General features: G+C 42.3%; 2 protein-coding genes across 3 annotated transcripts; both read left to right on the forward strand.

Annotated features, from left to right (window-relative positions):
• Window positions 1-302: 302 nt before the first annotated feature.
• Window positions 303-6,677, forward strand: LOC143152578 (uncharacterized). Its single transcript, XM_076322876.1, has 11 exons — window positions 303-793; window positions 1,163-1,533; window positions 2,468-2,687; window positions 2,781-3,000; window positions 3,231-3,516; window positions 3,804-3,813; window positions 3,855-4,382; window positions 4,752-5,122; window positions 5,347-5,566; window positions 5,648-5,867; window positions 6,292-6,677. The coding sequence occupies exons 1-11, from the start codon at window positions 319-321 to the stop codon at window positions 6,587-6,589; spliced, it is 3,219 nt and encodes a 1,072-aa protein (XP_076178991.1). The 5' UTR covers window positions 303-318; the 3' UTR covers window positions 6,590-6,677.
• Window positions 6,678-9,157: 2,480 nt separating this feature from the next.
• Window positions 9,158-15,249, forward strand: LOC143152525 (UDP-glycosyltransferase UGT5-like). 2 transcript variants are annotated; one of them, XM_076322778.1, is made up of 5 exons: window positions 9,158-9,806; window positions 12,662-13,032; window positions 13,117-13,336; window positions 14,396-14,615; window positions 14,792-15,249. In XM_076322778.1, exons 1-5 carry the CDS (start codon window positions 9,458-9,460, stop codon window positions 15,078-15,080), a joined length of 1,449 nt encoding a protein of 482 aa, XP_076178893.1. In that variant the 5' UTR covers window positions 9,158-9,457; the 3' UTR covers window positions 15,081-15,249. The 2 variants fall into 2 exon arrangements, with proteins under 2 accessions (XP_076178893.1, XP_076178894.1); XM_076322779.1 differs by lacking the exon at window positions 9,158-9,806 and adding an exon at window positions 12,450-12,519.
• The last annotated feature ends 1,684 nt before the right edge of the window (window positions 15,250-16,933 follow it).

Genomic DNA, 16,933 nt, shown 5'->3' on the forward strand with positions numbered 1-16,933 from the left:
GTAAACATTGATCCGAGGAAACGATCTACGAGAGCAAAGAACTGCCCGAGGAAGCGTATTGCGCGCGAAAACAACGTGACGCGTGACGCGGGAAAACTCGAACGCTTCCGAAATACTCACCATCTTTCGTATCGCGTCTTCTCTAAATAAAGCTCGGTGGCTGCTTGAGGCAACGGTATCGCTCGGATGACACAATGACTCGGCAATAATCTCCAAAGATTAGTTGTAACACAGATTGTGAAAAATGGTAACGATCGTCTGCGCAACTGCGTGATTGAACGTTCAGTGCTATCGTGGTCGGCTCTCGCAGCAGTCACTATGAAGCTCGTGACCATACTATTGACAGTGTCTATCCTCTGTATCGTGAAGGAACTGCAGTGCGCCAGGATACTCGCGATTGTCCCGACACCTTCGTACAGCCATCAGATTCCATTCAGACCGTTATGTCTCGAGCTGAACAAACGTGGCCACGACGTAGTGTACGTTACCCCGATTCCCATCCCCAACCTGAATCTGACGAATTTCGTTCAAATCGACGTCAGTGGGTTGTACCTGGACTTCAAAATGATAGACATGTTACGCAACCGATTCGACCAGGTTCCCTGGCTGCAATTCATGGAGGACACTTTGTACAAGTTCAGTTACAGTGTCGTGGAACGCGTGCTCAACAACACGGAGATGCGGAAACTGTACGCCCCCGACAGCAACGCGACATTCGACGTGGTCTTGATCGAGATGCTCCACATGCCCGCTCTATGCGCTTTCGCTCATAGATTCAACGCTCCCTTAATAGGTACGCTCCTGGTTTATCGATCGTCGCAAAAGATTTCACCGATCGCTCGAAGATTTCCGAATCGAAACTGAGTACGTCTTGTTATTTAGACGTCAACGATCAGACTCCTCCGAACGAGATTCTACGATGAAAAAGTTGTTCGATTCGTTGTTTCCCTAAGGCTATTTCCTGTAAAGCGAAACTGTGATTTAAATTTAAAGTAACAGAAGACGAAGATATCGTTTAGATTATCGTCGAAATAAGATAACGTCAACGAAACGCAGAACCTTTCTATTCGTCTAGATCTATTCGTGGTCGAGGATAATGAAAAACGAACCAAGTCATTGCAACGGTTCAGAGGTTTTCATCTTCAATGGTTTTTGATCGTAGGGGTCATCTCGTTAGGTATATCCACGTTCAACGAGCATTGTTTCGGTGGACTCGTGTTGCCTTCGCACGAATCGAACTGGGAAATGGAAACCAACACGGGATCGGATCTGCCATTTTGGAAGAGGGTGAAAAACTTCGTGACCATGTGGCGCAACGTATACGTCACCTATCGCAACGTGGTGTCCGATCAGCAGAAGTTAGCCGAGAGGTACTTCGATATGCCTTTACCGCCATTGCTCGAAATGCAGAAGAATATTAGCCTCGTGTTTGTCAATCAGGCCGATGCCATGATGCCAGCACGGCCGAAACTCGCCAACGTAATCACATTCACTTCGTTGCATGTTTCACCTAACCCACAACCACTGCCCCAGGTATGTTTCACTGTACACCAGTTGCATCGTGAAACCTTCAGGTACGATGTACGATTCCGTTTTTCTATGCCAGCGTTCGTTGAAGACGATCAGCTGTACGGGACAGAGATAAGAGAGACACTGTTGACTCCATATAAACCCTACCTCCACTATGGCACAACTTCCCTCCTCATTGTCAGACAACGTGATTGGTAGTATCAGGTTGTTCGAAAAGTCATTTCGTTTTTTTTTTTGGTGAAAATGAAATACGATTCTTTTAGAGTGTATAAACATTTTATTAAATTACGTATTCTCCATTTTGGAAAACGAAGTGACTCACCGAACAACCCAATAGATAAGAACTATTTCAGCTAGGACAACGTGTCCTCTATAGGTTCTTTCCTCACGTCATCTTTTGACGTCAGTGAACTCAACTACAGTACTACCACTTAAACAACTCAGTGATGATCCTGAGTGAGTCTCGTTTTTAGTCCACAGATGTTACAAATACAGCAATTTTTTCTGTAGTAGTTATCATATACGATGACGCAACGTTGACATCGGACACTTTGTCTCTATACACAAACACGAGATTATAGCAGGAGTATTAAGAAAACCATTACTGTATATTTGTTCAGCGGTTCGCTACATCTCCAAATTCGCTTTCCAAGTGTGAAAATTCACTGCATTCGGTTACACTTTCGAATTGTTTCACAGTAGTGACCCTGTTTACTGTAGCTGTGGCTACGAAGCAATTGACCTACATTTCGTCAGAATGTCCATGAACGGTTTCAAAAACGTAGCCATCTCGATAGACGAAACGTTCTGTAAACTGTTGATAAGATTCTCGGTCGACTCGTCGTGGATCGAACTATGGCTACGATCGAAAACAAAGTATCGTACCTGAAGGGTATTCTCTACGCGTTGATTACTATACTCGGTTTTGCGAGAATAGGATTTGAAGCATTTCGTGGACGGTGCATCCAAAGGATTCATCTACTTCAGCCTCGGTAGTAATTTGAACAGCTCGAATCTACCGAGAGAGACTCTACAAGTGTTCTTCGATGTGTTCGCCAAATTGCCTTACAAAATTGTGTGGAAGTTCGAGAAACAATTGCCGGAGAAATTAAACAACGTCTACACCGGGTCGTGGTACTCCCAACAGAGCATCCTGGGTAGAGATTCATTTTTCTCGAATGTCCGTGTTTAGGACCGAAATTCTTGATCCGTGTAACCGAGTATGCGAGTACATGTATGTTGTTACGCAGCACATCCGAACATCAAGCTGTTCATGTACCAAGGAGGACTGCAAAGCTCCGAGGAGGCTGTGCATTTCGCGGTACCAGTTTTAGGGTTTCCAGTGATGGGGGATCAGGCTTATCAAGCGCACAGAATGGAAGCTCTTGGTGTCGGGAAGTGTTTAGATATCACATCCGTAACGAGGGACGGGTTGGATAGTGCCATACGAGAGATCATAGATAACAAAAAGTAAATATTTACAACTGTTAGATACTTCGGAACGAAACTTACCGCGACGAACGTTTATGTACGAAATTTCTATTGTTTTCGATAACCTTTTACGATAGTAGTAAATTCCATTGTGCGTTTCGCGATAAGGTCCGTTGATAAAAAGGCAGACGTTCAAAATTTGATCGATCAGGGTAGTCGAGTCATTGATAATGAAATACCGATTGTAACTGCACCCTGTTCTTTGTCAGGTATAAACAAACTATGATCGAACTCAAGAATACCGTCAACGATAACCCCTACAATTTAGAGGACAACCTAATTTGGTGGACGGAATACGTGATTCGTCACAAAGGTGCCCCTCATCTTCGTTCCAGCTTGGCTAGACAACCGTGGTACCAACGTTTCGACATGGACATCGTTGTGTTCCTCACGATCGTGACATTAATAACGATTTTGATTACTTTGCGTTTCATTGTCAAATTTACCGTGCGTCTCCGCAAAAAGTTACAGTTGCAGACGCACGACAAACGAAAAGTTAGCTAATTCGCGAATTAATCTCAATGGAACGTTCAAGATAATCGTATCATTCTCCGTCGACACGGTCTAGAAACGTAAGATGCTTAATTTTGTACTTATATCGGAGAATACATATCGCTTCTTTTTTTTTTTACTAATCGATGTTTATTAAAACCGTAAAATTTTCCCATAAAATTTGCGAGCTCTATCGACGTTCAGTGGAACCGAAATATCGACTAGCTGGAACATATCTGATAATGACTCGGCAATAACTACCACCGATTAACTTGTCGCTGATTGCACAGAATCGTATCGGTCATTCTAGATAAACTTACGGCATTATCCTTAACGTTCAGTAGATTCTCAACCGGCCGTAGTAACAGTTCGTCCGCGCTCAACGATCATGAAATTCACCGTCGCGGCCATACTCTCGATCGTGTGCGTTCTCTGTGTAGTGAAACACCTGCAATGCGCTAGAATACTCGTGATCGTCCCGACGCCCTCGTACAGTCATCAAATTCCGTACCGACCGTTATGGCTCGAGCTGCACAAACGCGGCCACGAGATAGTACTCGTCACCACGAACCCCATACCCAATTTGAATCTGACGAACTTCCGTCAGATCGATATCGGGCTATCTTACAATATCATAAAAAAATTCAACCCGTTCGAGAATCGATTCAATCGTGTAACCTGGACGAGTTTCATGGAGAACTATATATCCGGAATAGCTAACGATTTCGTGGAACAGGTGTTCAATAACACGGACATGAAGAAGCTATACGCACCCGACAGCGACGCCAAGTTCGACCTATTGATGATCGAGACACTGCACATGATCGCTTTGAACGTCTTCGCTCACAGATTCAACACACCCATCATAGGTACGCCGTGACACTCCCCTTTTACAAAAGTAACGTTCTTTCTCGGTAGATAATTACAAATCGATTAAAATCTCACGTGCGAAAACTCGTGGAAATTCGTTTAAATTATTCGTTTCTATATTCGTTCTCGTCTACGGTACACGGTATACGAGGTCGATTTTTTCTGGACCTCGCTGAAGTACAAAGTTACCTTCGAGAAAAGTTATTATCGTAGACCAATCGATCGCGGTGGTAGAACTATCGAGAGATCGTTCGCGGTAAACTGAACTCCGAGTCGTAATCGGCACTGTCGCCGCCAAACTTCCCAACTAAAAACAACTGTAACGACTTTGTTCGGTCACGTGTGCTCCGTGCTTCACATGACCGTAGGGTTCACCTCGCTGGGACTCACTACGTTTAACGAGCACGCTCTCGGCGGGCTCGTTCTCCCTTCGCACGAGTACACTTGGGAAATGGAAGCGAACACTGGACCGAACCTGCCATTCTGGAAGAGGCTGCACAATTTCGTGACCTTGTGGAGCAACCTCTACGTCACTTACCGCGACACTGTACCCACTCAGCAGAAGATCGCCGAGAAGTACTTCGGAACCCCTTTACCGTCGCTGCTCGACATACAGAAGAATATCAGTCTCATTTTCGTGAATCAGGCGGATGTACTGGCACCCGCTCGACCGAAACTGGCGAACATGATCACGTTCACATCGTCCCACGTCTCTGAGAATCTAGAAGCGTTGCCCCAGGTATGTATTGTTCCGCGTGAACGAGACCGAACTATTAGGATACTCGGAAAATCATTTCGTTCTTTTTGGTGATAATGAAACAGGATTTTTAAGAGTGTATAAACATTTGATTAAATTATATATTCTCCATTTTGGAGAACGAAATTACTTTCCGAACAACTTGATATTATTTCGCGCGTAAGGAGACAACGAATCATTTACTCTACACTGTACCGTGAAAGTAGAATTTAAAGCGTTTCGTGGACAACTCCACGGAAGGATTCATCTACTTCAGTCTCGGTACCAATTCGATGAGCTCGAATCTACCGAGAGAAACTCTACGGGTTTTCGTCGACGTGTTCGCCAAGTTGCCCTACAAAGTCGTGTGGAAGTTCGAGAAGGAATTGGCAGGGAAACCGGACAACGTCTTCACCGGGTCATGGTTCCCCCAACGAAGCATCCTGGGTAGAGTTTCCTTTTCCTCGAGTGTCTGAGTCGGGAACCGAGTATTGACATTCAACGATTAACCGTGGTCTCTGTGCGCAGCACACCCGAACATCAAGCTGTTCATATACCAAGGTGGTCTGCAGAGCACCGAGGAAACGGTCCATTTTGCTGTACCGGTTTTAGGATTTCCGGTAATAGCCGATCAGGACTATCAAACGGGCAGAATGGACACTCTTGGTGTCGGGAAACGTTTAGAGCTCACGACCGTCACGAGAGATCAGCTGGAAGGTGCTATTCGCGAGATAGCAACTAACAAAGAGTAAGTGCGCACAGAACGCAAGTAATATTTCTGATGACGGTACGCAAATACGATTAATAACTATCAATCGGTGTGGATGTGTTTTTATCTTTCACAAGTATTTGTTCGCGCATATTTCGTTCTGTTTCCAATTTTAACGTAATAAAAGATAAGATAGCGAACGCAGATAAGTGTTCGCTTCCTGTGAAGTTTGACCTACTCGTGTCCCAAACATGGATGATAACATCTCGTTGTGTTTTCAAACGTGACGCTCACTGTTCTTATCATAAAGCTTCGTATCGACAGAATCAATGTGTAATGCCAAAGAATTATTCTTCGATGACTTCGATAGACGAGAACAATATTTATTCGCTGTCTAGGTATTCCGTGTTGTTCCGAACATTAGGGATCTTGGCAACGATCATTTTTCACGCGATTGTTTCAGGTATAAGGAACGAATGATCGAACTCAAGAACGCTGTCAACGACAAACCCTACGACTCGGTCGAGTATCTTGCTTGGTGGACGGAATACGTGATTCGTCACAAAGGTGCACCGCATTTTCGTTCCAACTTGGCCAAACAACCATGGTACCAACGTTGCGACATGGATGTTGTAGTATTCTTGACGATTGTAACGTTTATGGTGGTTTCGAGTGCGCTCAGTCTGTCGATCAAATTTATCGTTCATTACCACGTAAAGTGGCAGGTTCTACCGGAAAATCAAAAAATGAAAATTAGTTAACCGCGTGGCAACAGGAGACGTCATTCGAAATTAATTTTGTAACTGAAAATAAATAAATATACTTGGTATAAGCGAGTTTCAAGACAGAGACGTTCCAGCGACACGAGACGCTCGTACATTCATTTACTTTACTTTATCTCGCTTGATCGAAATTGTTCATTGTTCTCCACGTTCCTCTATAACATTACGCGTGGCTCGTGAGCTCTTCTCCTACCACTATACTATTCCCTCTCCATCTACTCGCCTCAGTTCGTTCGTAAGAAAGTCTATCGGTTACGTGTACAAATGTAGCACATTGCAACAGAGGGAATACCGGTAAGTTATGGGAGTAGCCACAGTGGGGAAGGTGTTGACCAGGTCTGCTCTATAACACGGTACCACGTTCCTCTTAAGAGTAAATTCTGATAATACGACTCGAGAAACATCGGTTCTCTTTTAACATTTTAAATACCTCAACTCGAAAATCAAGGTATTATATTTTAAGATATTACGATTTTGCACACTGATTCGTTAAAAGGATTTCTAGAAATTGTATTGAACACGAATCTTTGTAGATGTTTTACGTTTTCGAAATTGTGGAAAGAACCATTGACTGCAGTACTATTTGTTGCGTTACGTTGCACCCAACAAACTGAACCGCTCGTCTGTGCACGTTGTGATTATCTGGGCCTTTTTCTTTCGACTCTCGTAAAAGCGATAAGGCTGTAAAACTTGAACGAACTGTCACCTGCCAGGTGACATATCCCAATAGAAACGACAAGAGTCCCACACGTGTCCCACGTGTCTATAATGTGTAGAATACGTTCGAAGAACATGTTACGCTCACCCACCTGAGGTGGGTAGATTCACCCACCTGAGGTACGATCATGTGTCTCTAAATCACCCTATGCAGAAAGAAAGTCGTGTCATCGACTGAACAACTCCAGCAAAGACTGCTGCGTCTGTAACATCCGTGAACTAAAGAACAATAATCACACGGGACTGTCGCCAGATTGGCGGTACTCTTTGCGTGTCCACTGTCGCGAGGATCACCCTGTAGTTCCATTGTCGGGCCTAGGATCGATTCATCCGCACACGGCGTCATGAAGTTCATCGTCGCGACCATACTCTCGCGCGTCCTCTTTGTCGTGAAGCAACTGCACTGCGCCAGGGATTCTCGGGATCGTTCCAACACCTTCGTACAATCACCAAATTCCGTATCGACCGTTATGGCTCGAACTGCACAAACGCGGTCACGAAGTTGGACTCGTCACCGTCAACCTCATCCTACCCGACCCGAACCTAAGGAACTTCGCACGGTTCGACGTCGATGCATCTTACAATCGTTCTCGAACGGATCGTGTTCGATCGGTCTCCGATTCGAGAACTCGATCCCGGTTAACTTTCCCGGTGGAGAATTTTGTCGAATCTGGGTGAGAATTTTAGGCACACCAGGTGTTCGACAACGCGGACATCGAGATGATCTACGACACGTAACAGCGACATCGAATTGAAACGCGGTGTGTTGCACGAGATATTCCACGTATCTGACGTGTACTCCTTCGCTCGTGGATACGACGCGTCCTTAATATTCGTTCTTCGACGTGTCGGTGATTTTTCACTCGTCAGGTGGAATATTAGTGACCCGTCGAGGTGTTTAATATTACGAAAACACGTGACACGGGTTCCTTTGTATACGAATATTTCCGAATAAATCTTCGGTGAAAATCGCTGGAACGTCGGGTTGCTTTCGTATCTCTGCTCTTTGCACGGAATATCGTAATTCGGTTACGAAGAATTGACATCTTTCCAGCTGAGAAATTACGTGTGTTCTTCTAGAGTCGATATCGTTAGAAAAACTTAGGTTTTGTAATAAGAATTATGGACGTGTTCGAAGATTTGTCGCCACGCGTTTTTCTCGACAATTCTTTGTCGAGTTTGCGCAAAGAGTGTCCGTCCCGAATTCTTTCGGAAAAGAACGAATAAAATTATCTGGTGGCGTTTTAATGTCAAAATCATTATTCAATCCAATTGTCGTTCTTTCGTTTTTAAAAAAGAATATCTCTTGTATGCAAATCACGAATTGAACGACACGAATGGAAATTTTGTTTAAAATAACCACACGTACTCCGAAATTTTACTGCGACACGAATACGCAGGGTGTAAAATTATATACTATGATAAATCATCGGACAAGGTGCTGCGCAAATCACGTTCCTTTCACCTTACACGACACATTGTTGCAATGGACGAACGATAATGCAGCAATGTGTTATTGGATAAAGGATGACACATCGTAACTGCGCATACATAACAAATGCATAGATACGCGAGCCAAACCCACGTTTTCTATGAAACAAATTATACCCACACGGAAGTGTGTCTCAACAGGCGACAAAATACGATATGTACACGATACTGCGCAAACTATGTTTACTTAATTCTTACACGACACATTGTTGCATTTGACGAGCAATAACGCAACAATATGTCATTGGATAAACTATGACACATCGTAACCGTGTATACATGAAAAATGTATAAATATGCAAGACACGTCCAAGGTTTTCGCGAAACAAGTTTCACCTACATGGAGGAGTGTCTCAATGGGCAACAAAATACGATGCGTACACGTTCTGGTATCATTTTTTCAATTCAACGCGTACGTGAACGTGCAGTGAACAGTTCGAGCACCCTGTGTACACGATAACGTAGGGATCCTGATTTTTCGAATTGCTGAGTACGCGATAAAACCGAGCGAAAGGAAAATCGAAAGTAAAGTATCCGATTCGAGTGATAGATCGGTTCGAGTCGTCGTCATTGGCATCAGGAGCGACTTCGTAGCTAAAAACCCATTGTAACGAATTCGTTCGCTCACGTGTGCCTCGTATGGCCAAAGGGCTCGGCTCGTTGGAGATTCTTTCGTTGAACGAGCACGCTCTCAGTGGTTTCGTGCTGCACGAGTACACGTGGGAATTGGAAGCGAACACGGAATCGAAGCTGCCATTCCGGAGCGTGGAACTTCGTGGCTTTGTGGCGCAGCCTGTACTACGCCTATCGCGACCTCCTTCTCGTCATCGGATGATAGCCGAGAAGTATTCGAGAACTTCTTTACCGCCGGCATCGACTTTGTATTCCTCGATCGGAACGACGCTGCGACTCGGACTCGGTCAAAGTTCGCGAACACGATTTCGCTTCGTTCCATTTCGAGGGAAAATTCGAAACCTTCGTCGAAGAGGCACTTTTCGTTTCGATCGATCGAATCCCGTGATACTTTTGCGCGCTTAGGTCCCGTAAATTGTATTTCAGTCTTTTCGCGAGAAGGAAAAAAATACTCGTGGAATTCATCGTTGTATTCGCCGATCTGACCGACATTGCGACTCGGACTCGGTCAAAGTTCGCGAACACGATTTCGCTTCGTTCCATTTCGAGGGAAATTCAAAACCTTCGTCGAAAGTAATTTTTGTTTCGATTGCTACTACGTTATTGCTACTTTTTCGCACGAAATTCTTGGAAATGTTCGAAGACTTCCAAATGTTCTTGGAATGTTCTTTTGAACGAAGACTTCTTTGAGCAAGATTGCCCCTGAACGAATAGATGAATGCTTCGGATGCAATCTTCTCGCGTGCGTACTGTACAGCGAAATTTATTTCGACGAACTAACTTCTTTTCCATGTACGAATTAACGTAAATTTAATATTGTTACATTATTCTGGTTAACATAACCGTACGAAATCAATTTTCAATGCAAACGTTCGAAAATGTTCAACCTTAATCTTTGTCGTTAATTTACGACTATTTAGAATCAAAAATAATTAATTAATTATATACCACTACAATCGAGAAATTTTCTTTTATATTTGAAGACCAATTAGAACTTTCTAACGTTCTTACTTTTCGCGTAATATCTCATGGTTGTCGAAAATCTTAGGTGTTTACAAAAACTCGTGTTTTTCGAAAACTGTAGGAGTGATGCAGCAATTCGACTTTCGGATTTTCGTTTGGAAAATGTGGCTGTAGATGGATCATTCATTGGTTATTGAAAGGCGGAAGGAAAGTTTCAATTTGTCGGTCAGTGTAATTGGACTGCTTGTACCGCCGGCAAGATCGCGCGTTGAAAATCAACGTTTCCAGGTGTTTGTATCGCAACTCTGTTGCTAATTAACATTTGATTTTCGATACTGGCATCCCCTGTGTGCAAGCATCATGAACGATGCACACCAATTCTTTGCGATCCACAGCAGCCACCGACGCGTAAATAATTATTCCGAGGCAGAGAATCAATCGCACGGGATAAAATAAGTAAAAAAAGGGAACGATGTCGACCGAAACGAAACAATTGATAGAAACCCTTCGTATAAGTTATTCTATTGGTTATTCCGATACTCGTACCCCTTTTTCCTTGTATTCGTTTAACAATGTTATCGTAAAAAAATGTACATATCGATAGACCTGTAATCGTGGCGATCGATCGCAGACCATCTGTTATCGTATATTTTAATTATTCGTATTAGATCCATCTCGTGAGACACTCACTGTTGCAGATTCGACATGTTTCGCTTCGTTTTACGAACAGTATGATAAATGTCCTTATTATCGTACTCGAAAGAACTTGCTTCTCTAGAAACGGTAACTTTTTACCGATAATACGAGAAAATTGAACAAAATATGCGTTACTCCGCAAACGTTGCTCAGAAACGATAAACCCTGTACCTCGATTGTATTATAATATAGTATTTCAATTTTTCGATATTAATCGCTACAACGTACCATTCCGAAATCGTGGAACAAATGAATATATCGGTAAGAAGAACGCGTCCGATAAAGTGATCCGTTCATTATAATACACATATTTAAATCGACGATAACGTCTATCATTCGAGGATTGTCGATAACTCTCATCGTGGCTCGTTGACGATGTAAAGCTATGGTAGTGCTCTCGTAATCGGTCATAGTAACGGTTCGTTTCATTGCGTGAGCATGAAGTTCACTATCGTGATTGCTCTCTCGTTCTTATGTTTTATCTGTGTATTCAAACATTACGAGTGCGCCAAAGTACTGGCAATTATAGCGACGTCCTCGTACAGTCACCAAATCGCGTACATGCGATTATGGTTGGAATTGATTAAACGCGGCCACGAGATTGTGTACGTCACCACGGATTACTTGCCCGCCTTGAATGTGTCGAATATCACCCAGATCATTCTCGAAAACAGTTACGAGTGTATAAAAGAGCTCAATTTCGTTCGTAACCGATTCGAAGGAACGACATGGCTAAACTTTATGCATAATGAGGGACTGGACCTGAGCGTACAGATTACAGAAAAGGTGTACAAAAATCCAGCGGTAATGGAGTTGTACGCGCCCAATAGTAACGTAACGTTCGACGTGATTATGACAAAGTTGATTTACTCACCTTCCCTTACCATGCTCGGTCACAGATTTAACGCACCTTTGATAGATATTCTTTAATATTCATTTTTACGCGAAATTAAAGTACGGTTTATGTTACCAGCGTAGACAATTATCGAGATAATTCCTCTTCCAATTATTGCCAATCGATGCGTCGAATATTACGATTAAAGAAGGACAAGGCGAGAAATCTCAATAATTGAGATCGATGTCGATCGATAACGTAACTATTGATCAAAAGTAATTATAAAAAGAAATATTTTATCGTTTCGTGTATCGATCGATGTTGCGTTAGAGTTGTAACAGTCTGCCCAGTACTGTACAAGAGTAGTTCCTAAATCGACGTTTCAACCTCCTGTTTAAAAGCCCACTGTTCATCCATCGAACAGTTTGACAATATTTCATTCACCGTCTTACCGTAACGTTGCAACTTTCACTTTTATTTAGGCCGCTATCACGGAAGGAGTACAATTTTTCAACAGGAATAAAAATGTACCATTTACATCGTTCTTCCCTAGAGTTATTGGCGATCACACGTGGTATTTATTCAATCGTAGAAAATCTCTAACTTCGACATTCGGCTACTTCCTCTTTGAAATACTTAAACGTTGCGCGTCACCTGTGAAACGAAAACGAAAATCAGTTGTTCGACAACGTTCTGAAACCAGCGTCTGACCGTAGGGTTAGCCTCCTTCGGATTACCCACATTTTACGAGTACATGATGGGTGGACTTGTGCTACCTTCGCACGAATCTACGTGGGAAATAGAGTCGTACACAGGATCGAATCTGCCGTTCTGGCAAAGATTGCGAAATTTCGTGATCACGTGGCACAACGTGCACCTTTACTACAATGACATGGCCGTTAATCATCACTCACTGGCGGAGAAATACTTGGGGAAAAATATACCGTTCCTACCCGAAGTGTTCGAGAACGTCAGCATCATGTTGATCAATCAGAACGATGTACTCTCGTTCGCTCGACCGAAATTACCGAATCTGATCACGTTCTCCTCGTTGCATATTTACAACGACCTTCCTCCACTGCCAAAGGTACAACACCCTCGTTCCCTGTGTATAAAGTCACGCAACGCGAGCTGTACGCCCGTATAATTACACTGAAACTTTTCTTCGTAGAAATTGAAGCGTTTCGTGGACGACGCAAAAAATGGCTTCATCTATTTCAACCTCGGCAGCAACGCACGGAGCTCGATGCTGCCGCGTGAAACTAGACAGATTTTTCTCGATGTGTTCGCCAAGTTGCCGTACAAAGTCTTGTGGAAGTTCGAAAAGGAATTGCCGGAGAAACCGGACAATGTCTTCACCGTGTCCTGGATACCTCAGCAAACTATCCTCGGTACGGTTGCACTTTTTCGCGAGTGTGTGCGACCGAGACGGGACTCGTGAGCCAGCTCGGTATTCGAACGAAGACATCTGCGGGTCGCATCGACAATGATTTATTTAAATTGCGCGACTCGACTCATGCATAATTCCACGACGATTGTATCGGTTCCAACGAACGAACAAAACGAAACTACTACCGTAGTTGTTCCAACTGTCGCAGTTTCTCTCCTCGAAACTGTCGCGTAGTTATCCTCGCCACTTTGACCGCGTCTCGCTCCCTCTCGTTTCTCGATGCGACTGAACGAGTGTTTTAACACGTTGACCGTCGCGTCAGTTTTCCATGTTTAAGAGCGTCCTTGATATTTGTTCAAAGCGTAGCGTAAAAAATGGAAAGATTCGATCGTTTGTCGGTGTACGTGTTATTTCATAGTATCGCTAACGTCAGTAGGGTTAGTTAACAGTTTACAAGTATTGAGGATCATGCCTTGTAAACGATTTAGAGGAACGTAACTCGGAGCTTTGGAGCGCTGGTCACCGGTGACTACCATGGTGTTGCGTTCATAATTTTCAGAGCGATTTTCAATCTCTGGAATACGAATATCGATCGATGAAAAACATGGATGATTTTTTTTACCGCGTACGCTAGCTTTTGTCAAATTTCCTGGACCGCCTACCTGTCCCTCCAAGTGTCCCTGTAAGGTCGACCATATTTCGGAGAACGATACAGTATCGAGATCATAGAGAGTGTAAGAGAGAAGTGTGTTGGATTTCGTATGTTAACTATCGATCCTCGATTGTTGCAAGGTGTACTTTCTAAGACTGACAAGAAACAAACTGACTGCACTAATTTGGAAAGACAGACTCCTTCGCGAGATCGAATTCCACGAGTATTGTTTTCACGCGTCGACTAAGATCAAAGGGCTCGATGACTCGAGTATAGAGCTAAGAAACGTTTCGAAGTCATTGGCATCTTGACGACTGATCTTAGCGAATGACTGAAACAGAAGTGAATGGTAAATAAAACGAAAGGAACATACGGTATTTCGACAACATTTATATATTTGTCGAGCAGCTCACCCGAACATCAAGCTATTCATGTACCAAGAAGGTGTGCAAAGTACCGAGGAGGCTGTACATTACGCAATACCAGTTTTAGGGTTACCAATTCTAGGGGATCAGGATCATCAAAGAAACAGAATGAAAACCCTTGGCGTCGCGGAAGTTTTAGATGTAAGGACCTTGACGAGAGACGAGTTGGAAAGTAACATTCATAAAATGATAAACGATAAGAAGTAAGTGCACGTTATTAAAAGGGAAGTCGAAGAAATGAATTTTTCATACTATGTATCGTGTTCAATCGTTGTTCGGATTGTTTTTATTATACATTTCGAGACCGACGTTCGAAACTAAACTCTTCATTCCTTCGTGTCGAACACTAATAATTAATCGTCGTGGCAATTTTCCGCAGGTACAAAGAGAACATGCTGAAATTAAGGAGTCTTGCAAAGGATACGCCCTACAACTTCGCGGAATACATTAGTTGGTGGATAGAATTTGTGATTCGTCACAAAGGCGCTCCACAATTTCATTCCAGCTTGGTTAGACTACCTTGGTACCAACGCCACGACATGGACCTTATAATATTTCTAACGGTGGTAGCCTATATAGTGTTTCTGATTGCGATCGTTATAATTATTAAATTTGTCCTACATACCTACGAACGATACTACCCAGTTCAAAAGCAGAAAACGAGTTAATCGTTTTTCGACTAGAGTGCTACCATTTCTAATTTCTAATTTATATTAATTTACATATCAAAAGTTGTCGCTACATTGAGCTATCAAGTGTGAAAGATGCTAGACCACATAAAATGAAGAGTGTAGAGAAATAAACAGATCACAGAAGAATACGATGTTGATTATCATTTTTTAGAATAGAATATTTTCCAAGAGGACTAACATCTACATTCGACAATAACTCTCTCGCGATACCAATAAAATTGATAATAATCTTTCGTCCCTATTTTAATATCGGAGTCAATTAACGTCAGATTTCCACAAATAGCATTCGTTGTTCCTTCGCGACACGAAAAATAACATTGTTCGGTATAAAAGTGGTCGTACTTCGGCGAATAATTTCATTAATTAAAAATCTAGTTAAGAGATCTTAGATTCCAAAATTAATAGTATATTTTTTCATAAGGTTCTAAAATAGAACATTATTACGTGTGTAACAATTATAGAACCGTGATAGCGTAGCTACAGTGACGAATTACAATTTTTCACATAGCAAATCAGAGATAACGTCCGTGGTATGCATAATACCCTCGATAACCTATTGATAGTGTAAAGTTACGATAGTATTGCTACCATTTTTGCATTGATATTCGTCAAATTGCAATACAGAGTCTTATGGAAGATTAAAAACGATTTTCCAGGAGAACCGAACAATGTTTTTACCACGAGATGATTTCCCCGGCAATTGGTCCTAGGTATAGTTTTTATGAAATGTTTCATCGAAAGATACGAATCTATAATGCGTGATTGTCAGTTGATTTTCATTATTGCACAGTATATTCAAAAATCGAGCAATTTTTGTAGCAGAAGGCTTGCAAAGCAGCCAGGAAGATGTTCTTTTTTGCGGTACCTGTGCCGAGGTTCCCAGTGTTAGGGGATGAAGATTATTAAACGAACAGAATGAAAATCCTCGGTATTGGTACAATATTTAGAACTCGTGACTTCAACGAGGGATGACTTGGAGCGTGCAATTCGGAATATTGTAACCGATAAAAATAAAGTATTTGTCGAGTAAAAAGTGTGTTGGAAATAAAATTTCGGAGAAGATAGATTGTCCAAACTTAAAGATTCGTTTTTTATTTTTACGAGGATGTTATCTTCCAATCTCTTCAGCTTTCCTACAGTCTGAATTTCTAAAATTACAACACACGTTCCATTTGCCCGAACAGCTATGCACAATTTGATAAGTGTTACCTACGTAATCGATACATACTGTAATTACCATTTTAAATAATACACGTATTCGCTAAATGAGCTTCTATTAATACGTGCAAATTGCATTGTTATCGTCGAGTGGGATCGATGTTTCACTTACCGGTGTCCATTAGAAATTTTAAAGCTACTGGTAAATAAATTTTCAATTTTTAGATGTAAAATTTAATAACGGAACGTTTCACATCGCGACAACTATACGATTTTTCCGGATACAAGGAAACGATGCCTCGTATTAGAAAACGTACAATTTTTCTGTGTATAATTTTCCTAGAAATCGATAAATAAAATCTCCCAGAATTTAAACGCGAATAAACATTCACGGGAACGTATAAGTGTCGCTGTTTGAGTATCGATGCCTTCGTACATTCTACACTGTCATTCCGTAATTACCTTTCCGCGAAACATTCAATTTGCATCCGTACCTTTGCAGTTCTCGTCATTCTAGATTGTACCAAACCTATTAATCACTGCAACATGAACTCTACTGTGCTGACTCACTAATGCTGAATCATTGTCAATCTCGCCGTTACATCTTTACTTTCTCCCTACGTCATGCATTACTTCCTCGAGCTACCAGACAGCACACCGAATATAGCACA

Source organism: Ptiloglossa arizonensis, chromosome 11 (assembly GCF_051014685.1).
Source record: "Ptiloglossa arizonensis isolate GNS036 chromosome 11, iyPtiAriz1_principal, whole genome shotgun sequence".
Taxonomy (NCBI): Eukaryota; Metazoa; Arthropoda; class Insecta; order Hymenoptera; family Colletidae; genus Ptiloglossa; species Ptiloglossa arizonensis.